The sequence below is a fragment of the Kryptolebias marmoratus genome, linkage group LG16 (genome assembly GCF_001649575.2).
Source record: "Kryptolebias marmoratus isolate JLee-2015 linkage group LG16, ASM164957v2, whole genome shotgun sequence".
Lineage (NCBI taxonomy): Eukaryota > Metazoa > Chordata > Actinopteri > Cyprinodontiformes > Rivulidae > Kryptolebias > Kryptolebias marmoratus.
This window is the reverse complement of record NC_051445.1, coordinates 28,563,932-28,585,749: the sequence shown is the minus strand read 5'-3', so window position 1 is coordinate 28,585,749 and position 21,818 is coordinate 28,563,932. Positions and strand designations below refer to the sequence as shown.

The following is a 21,818-nucleotide window of genomic DNA, read 5'->3' as shown; positions in this document are numbered from 1 at the left end:
GCTGCCCCACATTTGTAAACCCAGCTAGCGTCTTAGCGCTCATGCTGCATTTAAAGGCGGCTCGGAAAAGCAGTTTACGACGTGTTAACAACGGATTAAACAGTTTTAACTGCTGAAAAAAGTGACAGAAGGCACAGATATGGGATAATGGGCTAATGGTTCTTTCTTACTTTGCATTGGTTCAGTGGACTGATTCCTCTCTCGCCATTGGATACTTTCAAACTAACGAACAAATCAAAATACCGAAATGCAACTTGGAAGTAACGAGTAACGCAACAGTTTCGTAGAAATGTAGTGAAGTAGAAAATACAGATACTTACTGTAAAATGTAGTGGAGTAAAAGTAGAAAGTATCCATTATTAAATCTACTTAAGTAAAGTACAGATACATGAAAATTGTACTTAAATACAGTAACGAAGTACTTGTACTTCGTTACTTTCCACCACTGCACTTCAGCTTGTGTTAGACACACCTTAGAAGCAAACCCCACATTAAATATTTAATCTGCTGACGTACACTTCTGAAATCAAGATAGGTAGATTTAGACTAGTTTTTCAATAATTATTGAATGATTTAGGTCATTCACAATTATTGTCAAGGGAAAGCTTTCGTTCAGTAGGGCTGCACGATAAAAGAAAAACTTATAATGCACAAAATATTGTTTAATATTGTAATCAAGATATCAGCTGAAATAAACCCACATTTTCCTGACTTCTCACTTTCTCTTCTTTTATCACTTTCACCTAAACCAGTTGTGGGCATCAAAGGTAAACACATAACCATCACCTTCTTAGCTCCAGCAGAGCACACCTTAAATTCCTGGCTCTCTGACTTATCCAGAATCCATTTTGACTCTGTGGCCTTACTTTATCTTTTTCACCAATTTGTTCCATCCCATCAGCCATTCAGCCAACTTTTCAAAAACAAAATACAAATCCTGTGTTTGAGATTATCAAAGGCCTTCATAGTTAAACACAGGATCATGATCACTTCATCCGAAGCACACAGAAAGAAAATGCTTGAATGTTTTTTTTATATATAGTGAGGGAAGTGACCGGGTTTTAAACACAGAGGGTGACGAGGTAAGTGGGCACAGGTGAGTAATGACAATTGCTGGCAGGTGGAGGTGGGCGTGGCAGGAGACAGAGTGAGTGACAACTGGGGAGGAGTGGAAAAAATTCAAAACACAGACATGAGAGACAGACTCAGAAACAGAAAACTAATACATAAAACAAAACTTAAAAGAAACATGAAAACAAACTGAGAAAACCCAAATCCTGACAGTACCCCCCTCCCAAGGGATGGCTCCTGACGTCCAAAAGCAAACAAAAAAGAGAACAAGACCTAGTACGGGAGGGTCGTGGGGGGTACAGACAACAACAAAGGATAGAGGGCAAAAATAATCAGAACAAAAAAATCAAAACCGACTTGGCAAAAGGCCAGGGGAAAAATAAAAAAAAAACAAATCTAGACAAAAATCCATCCAGTTGTTCAAAAGATATTTTGCTAACAGACACACAGAGTTGACTTCAAACAGTTAATGGCAAAATCTTTATTAGAAGTCTTATATAATTTATTAGCAATCAGAATATGTGCGGGGATCTGTCTCAGACACTAACACACTAAGGTTTTGATAAATAAGTGGTAAATGGGCTGAGTTACAGATATTTTTGTGTTTTTAAGGTCAGTTGGCTGTGGAAGCCATCTATAATTAGGATGAGTCTAAAGGTTATTCAGTTGGAGATGTGAAACAGATCATTGCTTCCTAGGAGTTTTTATTAAAATCTATTCAGTGGTTCGTGAAATATTTTGATAGCAAACAAAAGACACAAACACACAGACAGACAAGGGCAAAAACATTATTGCCTGTGGGCAATAATGGGACCACAGAGTTATTAAGGAACAAGCTATATAAGATAGAAGCTGAGAAGGTTAGGGGTAGAAAGTTGAGCCAAGAAATGTTTTATCCCTCGGACCATAGTCCTGACAAAGCAACGATAGAGCTGTCAGACCACATCCTGTCCACTGAGGAGGGAGCCAGGATCAGGCAGCAGACAATTAAGCTTTGATCCCTTAGCCTCCTAGGTTTCTGCCTTTCTGTCTAGCTAGCTTATTCTTTTGGCTCTATTATAGGGCCCTGAGAATTTTGCTTAAGTTCTTACCACAATCTTTTTTTTGTTTTTTTTGCTTGCCCCCCCCATATTTTATCAGGTAACATAATTTTTTCACATTGAAAGTGAATTCCGAATGTATAAACAACTAAATGCAACTTCAGTAATGTTAAAACGTTTTAACAAAAATACAGTGAACAGTTTTCCAGTTAGCCAGAAAATTCAATGTGGTAATAAAGTGCTCAATAAGGTTCTTCACATATAAAGCTAAAAATTACATGTCATAGTTAGTACATAAAATAAAGCACAAAACTGTTATGTTTTATAATAATAATATGATATTTGATTCACTGATGAGGAGGAGGATATATTGTTTTGGTGACAACTTTTATTTCTATACCAGACATTTCATTAAATAGTTTTCGGCTTGACTGAGCAAAAAAATTCCCTTAAAGAAAGTTCATGTGTGTGTGTGTGTGTGTGTGTGTATATATATATATATATATATATATATATATATATATATATATATATATATAGGTGACGTGTTTTCATGTGGACAAGTTAACTAGAATTAGTTGTAGCAAGATGATGTGCTAACATTAGCTTCTCTCTGTTTGGTCGTCACAGGTTTTCCTGCTGTTGTAGTCAATCATTTGCCGACAAAAATCAATGAAAAGTTGTTTGCGCATTGATTGGGTGTCGTTTTGTTATAAACTTTGTGCTTAGTGTTAAATATAAATAAGTTTTGGATGCCTGCAGCAAACCTTTTAGCTTCGGCTCTCAGTAACCTGCCTCCATCCACTCATCCTTTCCTCCTGACTGAAGCAGCCACAGCAAGGAGGCTTCAAGAGCCCACAACCCACAAAAGTGAGAGGTACTTGGATTATTAAGAAAAGAAAAGAAAAAAAAAAAATCACACAATACACAACATTTTGTATTTTACAGTACATTTAATTTTTAACATCCAAGGCTATGATTCTGTCCACATTCTCTGCATTGCAGAAATCATAGGGCCCTACTATTTACATCCATGAAACATCCCCTCCCTGCCCCGTGCTGAGCAGCCCCACAGCTATCCAATGTCAGCACTTGATTCTCCTCTTTTCCCAAAAGCTTCCCTGAGGCTGATCCAGTGTCAGTGCAGTGCGAGGGTACCGGATCTGCTGCAGACACAGCAAGGTCACAGAGCTCCCTTCCATCAGAGGAAACCTTAAACCTTCCATTTTTCTTGTTCTTTCCCTCACACTCTCTCTTGCAACTGAGGCACTCCATGTGCCTCTGAGCTAATGTCACACAGTCGTCCTCACTTTTCACAAATCATACACATTTTCCTGGACTAATTACCACTGAAGACGCCATTTCTTTGCCATGCAAAACAGAAAGAATGACCTTTCAAGAACAGACTACACAAAATCTTTTCTACTAAGTTTCTTAAAAGGAATTCTTGTCATCGCCCACTGCCATTAGGTGAAGACGAAAAATAATGTTTTTGCCTGTGTCTCTGTGTTCATATGTCTGTCTGTAAGCAAAATATCTCATGAACAACTGGATGGATTTTATTGAAACTTACTGAGAGTAATCATTAGACACAGCTGCTTAACTTCAACTTTGGAGTCAACCTCATTTAACTGACCTTAAAAACCACAAAAATAACAATGACTCAGTCAGTTTTACAAATGAAGTGCTAAACTCTGCAACCACACCAGCTATAGCTGAGAGTCATTCACAACATATCCTCAAGGTGCTATCCATTGCATGAGAACTTTACAGAAAACTTTAGCATTAACTGTTGAAATCAACCCTGTTTGCCTGTAAGCAAAATATTTTATGAATCAGATTTTATTTAAACAGATTTTATTGAAACTTTCAGAAAATAATCACTTGATGTACATCTTCAACTGATTAGCTATTTGGGTCAACCCATATCAAGTAAGCTGCCGTAGCCAAGTCAAAAATTGCTATAATTCAGCCAGTTTTACATTTATTGAGCAAAAAATTAATGTGGTAGCAGCTGAGAGTCATCTGCAACATATACTCTTAGTGTGACATCTTGCATTATCGCATGTATTTTAGGGTTTGACCAAAGCGGCTGCAACTTATTTCTCCACACAAGATGAGCTTAGTTTTAAACTCTAACAGAAAATGTGACAAGTAATATGCATTGCTTCAAAGAATGCTAGGTCTTTAATTCTTGTTTTACAGAAAAGCAAAGATGATTTCAACTTGACGTAAAATGACGTAATTCATTTAAACAACAGAGTTTCTACTCACCGTTTATTTCAGCATTTCCCCCACTCTCTTTGGTGCTGGGTAAACAGCTTTCCAGGTAAACTCCATTGTGGGAACAACTTTTAGCTTCAGTGAGCTGCGGCGGTGGGTCCCAGCACAAACATGGAGTCTGCATTATGCCACAGGGCCTCTTAGATGTGCTGGAGGCCAAGCAGTCCTCTAGCCACTGACACAGCATCTGACAGGCTGCCATGCTCGGATTGCGCTTTCCCACCACCAGGTATTCTGTTTTAAAATCCCCATCCTCATCTGGGACATGCCTACCAGCCCTAGGAGGCCCTTTCCTCATTTGTAGGAATTGCTTTCCAGCCTCAAGGAAGGCCACCGGGACAGAGATATCACAGAGCCCCACAATCTCATCAAAACCCTCCATGCCCAGATAGGTGCGTGTGGTCTCCAGGAAAGAGTCATACTGAAAAGTGCGGAGTTGTAACGGCACACAGCCCTCTGTAGGTTTGGTCACCTTGATGAATATGGTGTACCGTCGCGGATCAGGGTTCTGCAGGGTCCAAGAACAAGGCACAGAGGGAAACACTGATGGAGACAAAAAGAAGCCAAAGAAGCGGCTCTGAACTAAGGTGGAGCAGGAGTCTGACTCAGGCCCTGAGGGGGCTGCATGACCCCTCATGAGTAGAAGAAGAAAAGTAAAACACAGGAGCAGCGCTGAAAAAGGCCACTTTGTTCGGCCACTGACGAGAAAAAAGTTTGTCATGATTTACTCTGAAGAAGGCAGTATCACAGGTATATGGCTGATTGTTGACTTTGGATGATTCAATTGCCCAGCTTTGCAGGAGGAAAAAACAAAGGCAAAGAGGAAAAAGATGGGGAAATTTGGTTTTGTCTCAAAGATCCAGAGAAAGTTTCAAAGCTGCGCAAGCCAACCCCTCAATTCACCAGAATCTGTGAAATGGGAAAAAAACAAGATACAGATTAGACTTTGTATCGAATCAGACATTTTAACAGGATTACACACATCCTATTTATCTCACAATGGGAAATCACTATCAGCCTCTGTGCCATTTACTCAGAGCAACAGCCGAAACTAGGGGGCTCTGGAGGACAGGAAGTTGAATAGAGGCAGATGGAAGGAGGGAGGTAGCAATTTAGTTAGGGTTTTTCTTCATTATGCAAAGTCAGATTGGTCTTCTCCTGAGAGACAACTGCTTTCATCTTGTGTCTGCTCTCATTCTTCATCTGCCAGCACAATCATTTGCCCAATTATAAGACTATTATTTACAAAAAACAACACCTGCAGCCATTCATTACTTTACGTTATGAGGCTGAAAACAGAGTCAGTGTCAGGACTCAGAGAGATGAAGGCGAACCCAGAGTGCAGACTCATATACAAAAAACTAATTTATTTACAAAACGGAAAACAAAGGCTGGTGAAGCAGCAACTAAATAACAAAAACTTACAAACAGGACTCCAGGAAACACGAAGGATGAGACACAAGAAAACTAGACAGCACATTAAAAAGAAACAACGGGCAAGGAGTGAAGTACCATAAAGAATGAACAATGAATCAGCGGAGAGTGGAGGAGATGACCGGGTTTTTAAACACAGGAGGCAATTAGGGGAAGTGGGCACAGGTGAGATGATTGCAAGGCTTAGGACAGGTGTAGATGGGCGTTGCAGGCAGACAAGAAATACTGAGGCGAAGAGAATGATGGCAGAGGCACAGGGAACCAAGACACAAAGAACAAGAACCAAACTAACAAGATAACTGAATAAAATAAACAATAAAATCAAACAGAAACACGAAGACAACAAACTGAATACAAAAACCCAAATTCTAACAGTCAGTACTGAAGTTTTTGATTTTACTTACTAAAGCCAAAAACAATCAGTAGATATTTACCCTTTTAAAATAATACAAACAATACATGCAGTAAATTTCACTTTGGTCCTGTTCATTCTTTTACACATTATTTAATTACAGAAGGCAGCTTCCTAGTATTTTACATTGTTACAATTAATGACAGGGCAACAAATATTTATGATTTGGAAATCAGTTTCAAAATGGTAAACAATCTGGTTCTAATTAATATTCTTAGTTTGTTTTTGTTTTAAAATAGTATACCTTCAGCTCACTGAAATACGTTGTTTTTTCCTTGTATATATATACAATATATATTGTATAACACAGGGCTTGTATATTTCTCTCTTGTCTGTGTTGCATGAGACAAAGAATAAAATATTGAATGAAATGTTAGATGGGGATTTTGTTTTTATTTGCATAATTTTGGGGGGTTGCTGGTATATATATATATATATATATATATATATATATATATATATATATATATATATATATATATATATATATATATTCATCCATCCATCCATCTTCTTCCGCTTATCCGGGGTCAGGTCGCGGGGGCAGCAGCCTAAGCAGGGAAACCCAGACTTCTCTCTACCCAGCCACTTGGGTTAGCTCCTCCAGGGGAATCCCAAGACGTTCCCAGCCCAGCCGAGAAACAACTCCAGCGTGTCCTGGGTCTTCCTTTGGGCCTCCTCCCGGTTGGACGTGCCCGGAACACCTCACCAGGGAGGCGTCCAGGAGGCATCCTAACCAGATGCCTGAGCCACCTCACCTGGCTCCTCTCGATGTGGAGAAGCAGCGGCTCTACTCTGAGTCCCTCCCGGATGACAGAGCTTCTCACCCTATCTCTAAGGGAGAGCCCAGACACCCTGCGGAGAAAACTCATTTCAGCCGCTTGTATTCGTGATCTTGTTCTTTTGGTCACTACCCAAAGCTTGTGACCATAGATGAGGGTAGAAACGTAGATCGACCGGTAAATCGAGAGCTTCGCCTTTTGACTCAGTTCTCTCTTCACCATGACAGACCGGTACAGTGCCTGCTTCACTGCAGACGCTGCACCAATCTGCCTGTCTATCTCCCGCTCCATTTTTCCTTATTCGTGAACAAGACCCCAAGATACTTAAACTCCTCCACTTGGGGCAGGACACCCTCCCCGACCCGGAGAAGGCACTCTACCCTTTTCCGGCTCAAGAACTTGGCCTCGGATTTGGTGGCACTGATCCTCATCCCAGCTGCTTCACACTCGGCTGTGAACAGCTCCAGTGAAAGCTGTAGATCACGGCCTGATGAAGCCAATAGGACCACATCATCTGCAAAAAGCAGAAATGCAATCCCACAAGCCAAAAGGCCCTATAGGACTCCTTCTTCAGTCTGACAGCATCCCCCACCACCGGTGTCCATCAACGGGTTTGAGGGTTGCCGCTGCGACAGGCACCAACTACCTTGCAGCCACAGCTCCGATAAGCCGCCTCAACAATGGAGGCATGGAACATGGCCCACTCGGGCTCAATGTCCCCCACCTCCCCCGGAACATGTTCGAAGTTCTCCTGGAGGTGGGAGTTAAAGCCCCACCTAACAGGAAACTCCGCCAGACGTTCCCAACAGACCCTCACAATATGTTTAGGCCTGCCAGGTCTGACCGGCATCCTCCCCCACCATAGGAGCTAACTCACCACCAGGTAGTGGTCAGTTGACAGCTCCGCCCCTCTCTTCACCCGAGTGCCCAGGACATGCGGCCGCAGATCAGATGAAACGACAACAAAGTCGATCATTGAACTGCCACCTAGGGTGTCCTGGTGCCAAGAGCACATATGGACACCCTTATGTTTGAACATGGTGTTCGTTATGGACAATCCATGACGAGCACAGAAGTCGAACAACAGAACACCACTCGGGTTCAGATCAGGGGGGCCGTTCCTCCAAACCACAACCCTCCAGGTCTCACTGTCATTGCCCACGTGAGCGTTGAAGTCCCCCAGCAGAACAAGGGAGTCCCCAGGAGGGGCACTCTCCAGTAACCCCTCCAAGGACTCCTAAACGAACTCCCAACGTACAAGCACCAAGATGGGGGGCAACAAGGATGCCCACTGCTGTTAGGCGCCTCTCACCGGGGACAACTCCAGAGTGAAAGAGTGTCCAGCTCCTCTCAAAGAGACTGGTTCCAGAGCCAGAGCCGTGCGTTGAGGTGAGCCTGACTATTTCTAGCCGGAACCTCTCAACCTCACACACCAGCTCAGGCTCCTTCCCCACCAGAAAGGTGACATTCCACGTCCCAAGAGCCAGCTTCTGTAGCCGAGGATCAGACCACCAAGGTCCCCACCTTCGGCCACCACCCATCCCACAATGCACCCGACCCCTTTGGCCCCTCCTATAGGTGGTGAGCCCATGGGAAGGGGGACCCACGTATCCTCTTCGGGCTGTGGCCGGCCAGGCTTCATGGGCATAAGCCCGGACACCAGGCACTCGCCAACATGCCCCACCTCCAGGCCTGGCTCCAGAGTGGGGCCCGGTAACCCGCGTCCGGGCGAGGGAACACTGTGTCCAATAATTTTACTCATCATAAGGGATCTCTCTGGGCTGAACTTTGTCTGATCCCTCACCTAGGACCTGTCTGCCTTGGGTGACCCTACTAGGGGCAAGAAGCCCCTAACAGCATAGCTCCTAGGATTATTGGGACACTCAAACCCCTCCACCACGGTAAGGTATAAATATATATATATACACACACACCAGTTTTACTTGAAGGTCATCTCATGTTGAGAGTTGGAGCTGTTTTTATTAAACCTTGAAAATAACATCATGCAGAATATAATGCAGTATTGGAAGGTCTCCCACTCACAGTCTGTGTTGTGAATGATTGTCAGCTACTACCACCTCAAATTTTAGCTCAAAATCTGAAAAAAACTGACTGAGTTAAAACATTTTTTGTGTTTTCTAAATGAAGTCATCTTCAAAAGGGTTGGCTCTAAAAAATAATCTGTTGTGGAGGTACATCTAGTGATTATTTTCTGAAAGATTCAGTAAAATCTGTCCGGTGCTTCACAAATATTTTACTAACAGACAAACAGAGTTGACTACATCAGTCAGCGCTAAAGTTTATATATATATATATATATATATATATATATATTACATCTGAATTTTATTAAAATTTGTCCAGTGATTTCAGTGCATTGGTGGAGATAGGCACCAGCTCCCCACGACCAAGAAATGAGAAGCAGGTAAAGAAAATGGATGGATGGATTTCAGTGCATTTTCAGCATCATTAAAGACATTCTAAAGTTCGTCTGTTTGTTTGTCATAAACCTCTGCTGTTGTAAAGTCACAGAGTCTAATATCACTTATGACTAAATGTTTTTTTTTCCCAGTTCAATGAGCCATACTGTCTCATTTCATCTTTGCCTGCTTCACGTCTTATCCTATTTTACCTTCCTTCATCGGGCCTCATCCCAGCAGCTCTGTATCTCCAACTAATACAAAAAGCTCAACCAACAAACATGAGCCAAACATTTTTCACCTGAAAACTGACAGTTGTTAAGTGAATGGACCTTTAAGAAAGCATAAAGAGCTGCTACTTATTGACAGCTCAATCTCTTCTGTCTCCAGACCTTCAGTCAAAAGGTCCACATCTTATACTACCCCTTGCCTGGTGCCTCCCCTGCTATTAGAACTGAGGGAGTCAGATCACCAAATGTTTAGTGCTCTGCTGGATAATCCTGTTACTGTCAAGACAGGGGACTGTTTTGTTTCGCTTAATGCATCTTATACTCTGGTGTGCCTTATATATGACTAAAGTTCGAAAATGGACTATTCATTAACAGTGTGTCTTATAATCCATTGCGTCCTATAGTGCAGAAAATACGGTATCTATATTTTAAATGGACTATACTTTTATAACACCTTTCTAACCAGGCCACTCAAAGCACTTTTCAACACTATCTGCCCTCATTTACCCATTAACACAGCACTCTACTACATCTCTACAAAGTTAATCAGAATACCTCTTTCTAAAAAGATTAATCTATGGGGATAAATTAACCTCAAAGTATGAACACAAGTGTACAACACGGTCCACAAGCATACCACAAGATTCAAAAATGCATAAGCAGTTTTTCAAACATATTCATTTCAAACTGCACAAGTATAAGTATGCTACACATACAAATAATTAAAAAAATGTGCTCAAATCACCTGCTGTGAACATATCAGTCAACACAGGTGCACAAATCCGCTTGTCTGAGCATGTGACTTTTGAGACTTTCGTCATGCTCCAGAATCACAAATGTAAAGCTGCGTTGGAGACCGATGGAAAGCTGGGACATCTGAGCTTTACTGGATTTATTATCCAGTAAAACTGTTATTGGAAAAGACACCATTTCTGACTAGGCACAGTAGCTTATAACCTCTAAATTAAAACACATATGCTTAAGTTAACATTACTAGCTCCCCCAAAAAATGTATTTTATGTACTGTTCATTTGAAATAAACTATCTAAAATAAGTAGGTTATTCTTCATGTGAAAAAGTATTAGGAAAATATATTTTTCTTGTATTTTTGTGTGGACTCTGCATTTGAAATAAAGTAGTCAAAATGAGTATACATTCACAAATGTATATTCATTTGTATGCATAAATATCTTGTTGAATGCTTATATTAATACTTTTGAGACTAATTTATCTCCATACTAATCAGTGCTTTAGACCATTCATACACCAGTGGGGTACACATCAGAGGCAATGAGGGTTCAATGTTTTGCCCAGGGACACTTCAACATGTGGCACACTAGTGGAATCAAACCTCCAACTATCTCATTGGAGGACAACTGCTCTAACCACTAAGCCATAGCAAACAGGTTAATAAAACAATCAAAAATCATATAACCAGTTAAGAGATGTATCTACATGAAATGTAGCTGTTTTGTAGTTTAAAATTATTCATCATTTTAAGATTGAGATAACATGTTGCTTCAGTCAACAACCCAGGAGCTTGATTCCATGTAAACACACCCAAAAGCCCGTCTCTGTAAGTCAATCCCAAAAATGTCTCAATCACAGGGAAACCACAGTCCCACACACTCAGACACACATGCAGATCGAGACAAAGAGAGCATTGATGAGAAAATGATAGAGTCACATGGCACATCACTTGTCACATCAGCAGTTCGGGGATTACAGACTGATTAGCAGCATAGCTCAGGGACCTGATTCTATGCTGCACTGTGAAAGACCCAAAAAGAAAACACAAGCTTTGCAACAAATAGATGAATTTTCTCGTTTCTAAAGCACAATTTGTACAAAATGACTCCTCTGCATCATCAGTTCTTTTATTTGCAAAATGATGTGTCGGGAATAAAACTCATAGCAGTTTTTAGTAGTGGAAATTGATCACAGAGGCCAGTTTGCTAATGGACAGTGTGCAGCTGAAAGGAAGAAACAGCAACAAAGGGAATGATGTAAAGATTAAACTGATGACATTTTTATATTCAAATATATATTTTGTTATCAACAAGAATTTACAACAATGACACAATCAACATTATCAAAGCTTTTACGGCATTCTTTCCTCTTTCCCTTGGTATTTCTCAAGCACACACATGTACACTGCCTAGCCCCCAAAAAAGTTGCCATTAAAAAAAAAGGTTACGCACTCTAAAATTTCGTTGGACCGCCTTTAGCTTTGATTACGGCACACACGCACTGTGGCCTTATTTTGATAAGCTTCAGTAATGTCACAAGATTTATTTCTATCGAGGGTTGCATTAATTTTCACCAAGATCTTGCTTTGATGATAGTAGAGTCTGACCGCTGCGCAAAGCCTTCTCCAGCACATCCCACAGATTCTCAACGGGGTTAAGGTCTCTGTGGTGGCCAATCCATGAGTGAAAATGATGTCTCATGCTCCCTGAACCACTCTTTCACAATTCAAGCTCAATGAATCCTGGCATTGTCATCTTCGAATATGCCCGTGCCATCAGGGAAGAAAAACTCCACAGATGGAATAATCTGGTCATTCAGTATATTCAGGTAGTCAGCTGACCTCATTCTTTGAGCACATACTGTTACTGAACCTAGACCTGACCAACTGCAGCAACCCCAGATCATAGCACTGCCCCCACAGGCTTGTACAGTAGGCACTAGGCATAATGGGTGAAACACTTCAGCTGCCTCTCTTCTTACCCTGATGCACCCATCACTCTGGAACAGGGTAAATCTGGACTCATCAGACCACATCACGTTCCATTGCTCCAGAGTCCAATCTTTATGCTCCCTAGCAAACTGAAGTCTTTTTTTCCAGTTAGTCTCACTGATTAGTGGTTTTCTTAAGGCTATAAAGCTGTTCTCTTTGCATTGTGCATGTGGAAATGCTCTTACTTTCACTATTAAACGTAGCCCTGACTTCTACTGTTGTTTTTCTTCAATTTGATTTCACCAAACATATAAGTGATCGCCAATCACGATCATTCAGGACTTTTTTCCAGCCACATTTCTTCTTTGAAGACGATGGGTCCATCCTTCCAGTTTCTAATAATGCATTGGTCAGGTCTTAACCCAATTTTAGTAGTTTCTGCAATCTCTTTAGATGTTTTCTCTGCTTGATGCAAACATAATCGCCCATGCAGTAATTATCCAATAGGAGGCTTGTATCTATTTGTTTAGTTACATCCAGGTGGCGACTTTTTTTTATTGGCCAGGCAGTATGTCTGTGTGTGTGTGTGTGTGTGTGTATACATATATATATATATATATATATATATATATATATATATATATATATATATACACAGACACACAGACACATGTGTGCGTGTGCACTTGTGTGTGTGACCTAACCTAGAATAGAAAGTTTTACTCTGAATGAAAACATGATAGCATCTTTTTTTTTTTTTTAACTTCTTTTAGGTAACAAAACATATGACAGATTACTTCATTTCCCTGAGATAGAAAGGCTAATATCAAAATAACATTTGTGATAAACAAAAATTGCTTTGATAAACAAATGTTTTTTTGTTTTTTTTTCCAACAACTGCTGGCATTTCTGTACATCTGCACGCTAATGACTGCATCAACAAAACCTGTGATGCTCTGAAATTAAACAGATAATCATCTGTCTCTGCTGATGAATGTGTTTACTGTGGTAAATGTCAAGGCGTTTCTAATAAGCAGAACAAAGACATCTCTCTCTCTCGCAGGCATGCACATACACACACACAGTAGCTCACTATTCAATTTCACTGTGGCACCCACACAACTTGAGTCTTAAAAAGGCTTTAAAAATTAAAAGGCCTGGCATTCTTTGAAGGAATGCACGTTGCCCGTTATCTTTCATGCCAGAGTTTTAGTTTTTGACCATCTTGTGATGAGAAATGGTGAAGTTAGAGCTGTTTTGGTAAAACTTGTAAATGATGCTATGCACAGTCGCATTCAATATGACAAGATGTTTTAGTACTCAAAGTAAATTTTGGGGATAACTCTCAGCTATCACCACATCAGATTCTTAGTCTGTGTCTGTTTGTTGGATAAGGTCCATAGTTTTGTTGGCCATCCTAAAAAGGGTTAACTCCAAAAGTTAATCAGGTGTAGATGTACCCCTGTGTAGATGTACATCAAATAATTACTTTCTGAGAGTTTCATTAAAATCTGTCCGCTGGTTCATGAGATTTTTGTTTTTTTTTCCTAACAGACAAATGGGCTTGGTGCGAATAGTTCATGCCAACATTTTAAGCAAGATTGTCACACAATGTGGAACACTTGCACTCATCCAGAATGCATGCAGGTATACACACTGGATAACTCCAATTTACAAGGGCCTATTGTGCTTCTTATTCTTATATGTGCACTTTTTCTACAAAGAACTAAGCCACTATGCTTTATGCTCTAACAATGTTGTCCATTTACTGGTTCCTTGTGTCAGAACTGAATTAGGGAGAAGAATCTTTGCTTCCCCTCAGCATGGAATAGCCTGTACACTGATCTGAAATTGCCAGACCTCATTTATTTTAGAGGTTTTTGTCCTGAAAAATAGTAATTGAGACCTATGAACGTTGCATTTGTTTTTAACCATTACCTATATTTTAATCCATCCATCCATCAATCCATTTTCTTTACCCACTTCTCGATTTTGGGTCGCGGGGAGCTGGTGCCTATCCCCAGCAGTCACTGTGCGAGAGGCGGGGGACACCCTGGACAGGTCGCAAGTCCATCGCAGGGCCACATATAGACGAACGAGACAAACAACCATTCACACCTAGGGACAATTTTAGAGTCATCAATTAACTTAACATGCATGTTTTTGGTCTGTGGGAGGAAACCGTCATATCCGGAGTAACTGTATTTTAATCATTGCCTGTTTTTATTAACTACTGCTTGTGTTTATATTCACTGCCTTAGTGGATAATAATTTTAGTGGGTAAAATAATTGTATGTTTTATCCTATAATGTTACTTGTAAAAGAGATCTTGATCTCAATGGGGTTTGTTGTTGTTTTGTTTTTTATCTGAATAAATAAAAGTAATGAAGGAAAAAAGGAGTATTTGTTGTGAATGACTCTTAACTACTACCACACCAAAGCTTAGCTCAGAATTTGTAAAACTTGCTAAATTGTAACTATTCTATAGTTTTAAGGTTAGTTAGCTGTGGTGACCATTTTGAATTAGGTTTACTCCAAAGGTTGATGAGGTAATGGAGTACACCCAGTGATTACTGTCTGAGAGTTTCAATAAAACCCATTCTGTGGTTCATGAGATATTTTGCTAACAGACAGAACTGACCGCAATAGTCAGTGAAAAAGTCCGTAAAACAGATTTTGTGTAATCAGTTAGTGCTTGAAGTTTAGGTTGTAAGGATGAGAAATGACTTTTAGAATAAGTTCAGCAAAAATTGTGAATTTGAGAATTAATACAACTGTCACAAATGTTTTTTTTTTTTTTTTTTTTTTTTTTCCACGAGTAATGTTTATATTTTGTTTTACCTTTTCTCTTACACATCCATTTTCGTCAAGTAATGTTTATATATTTTTTTGCCTTTTTCTTAAACATGCGTTTGTTCTTTAGACATTTTCTCGTCTCCTCTTTTTTACTTTACCGTGTGCATTTCTGTCTCAATATGCAAATGCCTTCTTGTCCAGCTACTCTCCTATTGGTCAAATAACCAGGAAGGAGCAGGATCCATGTGCAGATCGATTGTTCGTGCCAACGCTTTTGACCGCTTTAGGAGAACGCCTCATTTGAGAGGAAGTAGCAGAGATGTCTCAGAGACAACTGCAGAAGAGTTAAGGCATGTTGCTAGCTTAACTGACAATACAGTCAGTGACGACTATTTGTTTCTCTTTCCAAACCCCCAGAATCCGTGTATCATTCATTCTTTCCATTTTCAATTGGCAATCAAAAATCTAATGAAAAATGGACTGGTTATTTTGTTTTTTTATTATAACACCAAAAACAAAAAACGCCTGGTTTTTCATATTTTACTTTTTGGCTAAGATTGAAAACAAGAAATTGAAAAACAGGCAGAAGGACAGAATTTGATTTTAATAATTATTTGGTCAGGTTTAGGTGACCCGGAAGTTTGGTAAGGAGCCCTAGCAAACAACAAACGTTAGCTTGTTACTGGCTACCATAGACATTGTTTACATAGACAGCTAGAAGACAGACACTGTCTGTTGGAGCTGACGTGTCAGCTCAGCCGCCATCTTGGCTGGGTCCTTCAAGTGCCCCCTAGTTCATCTCTTTGTACTGAGGAAGCTTTATGCCCAACTAAAATAATCAGAACTCTTTGAATCTTTACCCGATTTTCACACAGTTTGGTTAATTACAAACAGCAGAGATGTAGTTATGATACAGGATGCTTTCACATATTAAAAATATGTGATATCATGCTAAAATACTTTGTTTTATGCTCTTTAACAAAGACAGACATATAGTATGGCATATTAATAAATGTATATTTCAATATACTTCATATTTTAATAAAGAAACAAGTTTTATTGTTCATATCAATTTATTTTACTCTCTCACACACAAATACACACAATCCTGAGCCTTCCATAGACACCACATCAATAAATTCTTTATATTTTTGTGTGCTGTGCATGCACACACACATACACACATTTTTTAAAGGCCTGGAAAAGTAATCTTTGAAAACTCCAGGTCATTGCAGGGTCTTACGCTGCCCAGCTTTAACTAGGGCTGGAGAGCTGAGCTTCACTGTCAGAGAGAGAAAGGTCGACTGGAAGCTGTCTGCAGCTTTCCTTCAGGTTTCTGTGTTCCTAAAATATAAGACACATAATACTTAAAAACAATTTAATTAAAAACAACTTGAAAAGGTTTTAGTATCCTACAGTGTATTGTAATACACAACACATCCTTAATTCCTAAACATGCAGAAAAAACTAACAGGTAAAAACATGTTTAACTAAGTGTAATTTTAACTTTAGTTTTACACATGAATCATAGACATTTCTGTTAACATGTACAGTAAAAAAAAACCTCTTTTTTTTGGAGATGACCTGGGAAGCTGAAGACAGGTGGGGTCACATCATCTCTAAGCTGGTCCTGTTAAAGTCCTCTGGTTTGAAATGTTCACTACAGAGCTGAGACAACTGTAGCAACAAAACCCTCCCTTCTTACTGCAGCTTCCCATTGCCTCCTTAAATCTGTGTTACTGAGAAACCCTAAAAATGTGAAGAAAAAAAACACAAAACAGAAAGAGCGAATGAGAGAGGAGCGGCAGTTCCTCCTGTTAGTATTGTGTTTACCAAATAACGATAGCTACAATGACATATTATAATAAATGGCCAAATAACCAAAATTATTGTTCAGTCTTACTTGTGAAAGGTAATTCCACGTGATAGGAAATCCGGTCATAGCTGCTCGCTCTGTGTTTACTCCTGTCGGCTCTTAGAGAAAGGAGAGATCCATCCAACATGGCGGCGATGGAGGATGCGCTCGGGGACGTAATGAGGCATGTTTGTTCGATCGATCAGGACCAGATAATCCAGTCAGACCCATCAGCCATGGAGACTTACGTATTGTTTCGAGAATCAAACCGCTGTTAAACGAGTCCTCTATCAGTGGTTCTAGCGCTGCCATAGTAGCTACTACATTACCTCAACTGCCACATAAAGCCACTTCCGAGTCACCTAAACCCGACCAAATAAATATTAAAATCAAATTCTTTCCTGCTGCCCGTTTTTCGATTTTGTGTTTCCAATCTTAGCCTAAAAGTTGCATATAAAAAAACAGGATTTTTTTCGTTTTTGGTGTTATAGTAAAAAACAAAAGAAAAAATAACCATTATCATTATTAATCATTATTTGATTTTTGATAGTCAATTGAAAATGGAAAGAACAAATGATACACGGATTCCCCAGAGCGCAGAGGAGGCGCGCTTTAATACCTCTCACACCCGTGCGCGCTCCCTCGGGGGGCACGCCCGATCACTTTTCAGCAAGACACTGTCCATCCTTCTTTCAAACGGTGTCAATTCAGTACGCCTTTACCCCTACCTGTAGCTGACATGCTCTGGCGGTGGCCGGTTAGTCGCTTTTTTGCCTCCACCCTAAAATCTGACCACTTTTTCTGTGTCCCACCCACTGAATTAACAGTAATTGCTGCTCATAGCACTTCCTTTTATTTGTAATTGCAACGCCACGACTGCGGCTCCCAAAACTTATATTTTTTTCTGTTCTCCACCTGATTGACCAGCATATCAAGTTGTGCCTCAGTGAAATTTAGTTTCTTCGCTCTTTTCTCCGTGATTGCCATTGGTAACCATGAAATAGCATTTCATGTCATACAGCTGATCAATGTTATTTCACGGTTACCAATGGCAACCGTGAAATAACCCAAACCCAAAAGAAACCCTTTTTTGATGCAAGACAACAATGCTAGGCAACTACGGTTAATGATGGTATCCACAGTACCTAATTAGCCACTAATGATGACCATCATACCTTACACTTATAGGACAAGAGCTGCTCTAGAGACCATATCATTATGAAATTCCAGACTTATAAGAAAACAAACTGATATTTTAAAAATATAAAAAAATTGAATGTAAAAAAATAGAATTTCCTGCAAAAGTGCAGTGTGAACGCTGAGTGCCTGATGCCTTTGCCTGAAATTTACTGAAGAAGCTGAAACTAAAATGTTCAAACAAGCAGAAAAAAGCTCAAATGAAAAGAGCAAAAGCAGAAATGATCAGAACAGACGGATAAATGATCAGAACACAAGCTAAAACGTGCAGAACAGTGAAAACCTAAAATTAGCAAAACAGTAGTTAAAAGTTTAAAATACCAAAACAGTAGGTAAAAGGTAAAATCAGCTAAAAAATAAAATTAGCAGAACTAAGGTGAGCAAAACCACAACTAAAAGCTAAAATTACCAAAATGCTAACTACAATCTAAAAGCTGCCAAAACATATTTAAAAGCTAAAGTCAGCAAAACTGTAGCTAAAGTTTTAAATTAACAAAACTAGTTAAAATCTACAATCAGTAAAACTGTGGCAAAATGCTAAAATTAGTAAAACTGTAACTAAAACTTCATACATTTTTAGCTAAAAGCTAAAATTAACTAAATCATATCTAAAACCTGCAATTTAGAAAATTGGTAGTCCCAGTCCATTTGTAGAATGTTTCAGAATTATATAAGTCACTGCTTAATATTACCATGAGTGAAATGGTCATTGTTTTCTATCAGCTCTGTTGAGCTACCTTGTGTAGAGCACAGATCTGGACATATGAATGAACCGATCTCCTCACTGAGCCGCTCCTGTAGCAGAAACATTGTGATGCTGTCAGAACGCATCAGTCAAAGTCCATAGTGTCGGCTGCAGACAGCAAACAGACGTCAGCACTGTTTACAGCACGATAACAGTTGTGCCGATAAAGCCCCATGAGTGTAATTGAACATGTCTATTATTAGGTTTACTGTTGAGACTGTGTACTGCATCAGCTAAATGCTGCTCTGACCACAATTCAAAGAAAGAACAATAATGAAAAGTAATTACTCCAAAGACAACAGTCAATGGTTGAGTTCAAATAGATTCAGAGTTAAATGCAACCTTTAATGGATATCATTATTGAGATAGAGCGATAGTGTTTTTACCTGTGTGTGTGTGTTTGTCTTTTAGCAAAATATTCAATGAACCACTGGGCAGATTTTAATGAAACGTTCAAAGCTCAATTATTGAATGTGCATCTACAGTTGATTACCTTTTGTAGTCAACCCCATTCAAGATAACAGACACGGTCGACTGACCTTAGGTAAAAAATTGTCAGGTGTGGTGGAGAAGGAGGTGAACTCAGTGTGTAGACTCATCTTATAAAATAAAATAATTTATAAAAAAAAGAAACAAAAACAAAATGCTGATGAGGCAGAAAAAATGAAATTAAATACAAAACTAACAAACTTTGGTGTGACAGTAGCTGAGTCATTCCTACCACATACTTTGAGCAATAACTGCTTGCACAAGATGTGTTTTTAAAGCAATTCCAATAACTTTTACTTGTTAGCTAGCAAAATATTTTGTGAACCACATGGATATTAATGAAACTTTTAGAAAGTAATCAATGGGTGGATATCTACAACTCCCTACCCTTTGGAGTCAACTCCATACAAAATGGCTGCCACCGCTAATCAAGCTTAGCTAACACAAAAAATGTCCATGACTCTGTCAGTTTTATATATTTGACCAACAATGACATGCTTAGCTGCATGCCATCGTTCAACCACTGGATTTCCAGGTGGTGTTCTGAAAACAATGTGGGCTATGTAGATAATTGGAGTGCATTTTGGGGAAATCTGGTCTGATGCAGGAAGACGGCATCCAACCCACTTTGAAAGGAGCTGTTCTTCTTTCTAGGAATTCCATCTAAATTATTGACAACCCAGGGTCCAGTCCATGAAGCAGAGTTGTAGTCTTACACACCTCTCTGCGGCTTCTCCTCTTTTACCCACCCAAACCCCAACTGATACAGTGTTAGCTGAACCATGATTCTAATTAAATAAACCAAACATGAGCTCAAGAAAAATAAACAATAAAAATCTTATAATAGTAAACAGTTACTTTGCCAAAACAGAAAAAAATATCCCATTAAATGTGGATTATTGAACATAAGATCTTTATCCTCCAAATCTATTAGTTAATGATTTGATAAATGATCATCAACCATCCATTCATCCATATTCTACTGCTAGTCAGGTCACGGAAGCAACAGGTCCAGGAGTGAAATCCAGACATTCCTTTCTCCAGTGACACTGTCCTGCTCCTCCCGAGGATCCCAAGGTGTTCCCAGGCTAGAAAGGATACATAATCCCTTGGGTCTTCCCCAAGGTCATTTTCCAGTTGGATATTCCCAAAGGAAGGTGTCAATGAGGCATCCTAATCAGATGCCCAAACCACCTCAACTGACTCTTTTCAATGTTAAAGAAGCAGCGTCTCTACTTCGAGCCTTCCCAAGTTGACAGAGTTCTTCACCATATCTCTAGGGCTGAGCCTGGTCACCTTACAAAGGAAACTAATTTCAACCACTTTTATCCGCAGATCATCATATTGATTTATTTTGTCTAACATAAACCTGGCTACAATGGAAGCGTTTCATTAGCATAAAATAATCCACCCCTGCCAATGATATAAATTTTCATGTTCCTAGAAAGAAAGGTTAAGGTGGAGGAGTAGCTGCTTTTTTTTTCAATCAGGATTATTGATTAATACTAAACCAATTATTAGTTAATAATTCTTTCAAGCTTTTGACCCTGTCAGGTTTTGTTTTGGTAGTGTTTCTTTTTGTTTTTAGTGTTTTGTTTCTGGTTTCTTTTGGGTTTGGTTTACTGTCTTTGTTGTTTTGTTTTCCTGCTTGTTGCCCATTTGTCTTCATTCTCCACTTATCCTCTGTCAGCTCTTGTTAATTGCCACGGCCATCACCTGTCCGCTATTGTAATCACTCACCTGTGCCCACTTCCCATAGTCATCCTCAGCTTTAAAACCCGGTCACTTTCTCCATTACCCTGCTGGTTCATTGTCTATTGTTCATTATCTCTAGTCCCTTGTCTCTCGCCTTGCCGTTTTGGATTTTGTTTTGTTTAGTTTTTGCTGCCTCGTCAGCCTTTGTTTTTGTTCATTCTTTAGTTAATAAATTAGTTTTTTTATGATGAGTCTGCGTTCTGGGTTCGCCTCCTTCTCCAACCCGCATGACATAATGAACCAGCCATGACAGAACCCAGCAGATTCCCCTCTCCGTTTTCCCCTCTCGGTTGAGGAGAAGTTCCAGATACTGGAGGAGCTGCGTGGACAACACCCACTCATCTTCCTGGATGGACCCTGTTTGCAAGCCACAGTCTCCTCAGCATCCCACGGCCACCGTCGGCGTAAGAGGGCACCGGCCACAATCACTACCACGCCTCCGTCGGCCGCGGCAGTCACCAAGCCTTTATAGGCCACGGCACCCTCGTCTCTTCCGACACCAGCAGTCCCCACATTGCCCTCATCCACTACAGGTACCATGTCTCCGTCAACCCCACGTACTTCCTCCCACTCCCACCTAGTTTCATCTAGTTTTCCCCCCACTGGACTCTTGGACATTTCTTCTCAGA

The 21,818-nt window shown here is 39.9% G+C and overlaps 1 protein-coding gene across 12 annotated transcripts in view; it reads right to left on the bottom strand.

Annotated features, from left to right (window-relative positions):
- adgrb1a (adhesion G protein-coupled receptor B1a) overlaps nucleotides 1–21,818 on the bottom strand; it is a 316,467-nt gene that overhangs the window by 251,193 nt on the left and 43,456 nt on the right. For all 12 annotated transcript variants that reach the window (XR_005234257.1, XM_037980552.1, XM_017436779.3 and 9 more), the window contains one exon: nucleotides 4,386–5,303. Coding sequence is in view for 11 of the 12 variants with exons in the window: in XM_037980552.1 (XP_037836480.1) it covers nucleotides 4,386–5,115 (730 nt within the window). In the remaining variant the exon portion in view is untranslated. The remainder of the gene's footprint in view (nucleotides 1–4,385; nucleotides 5,304–21,818) is intronic.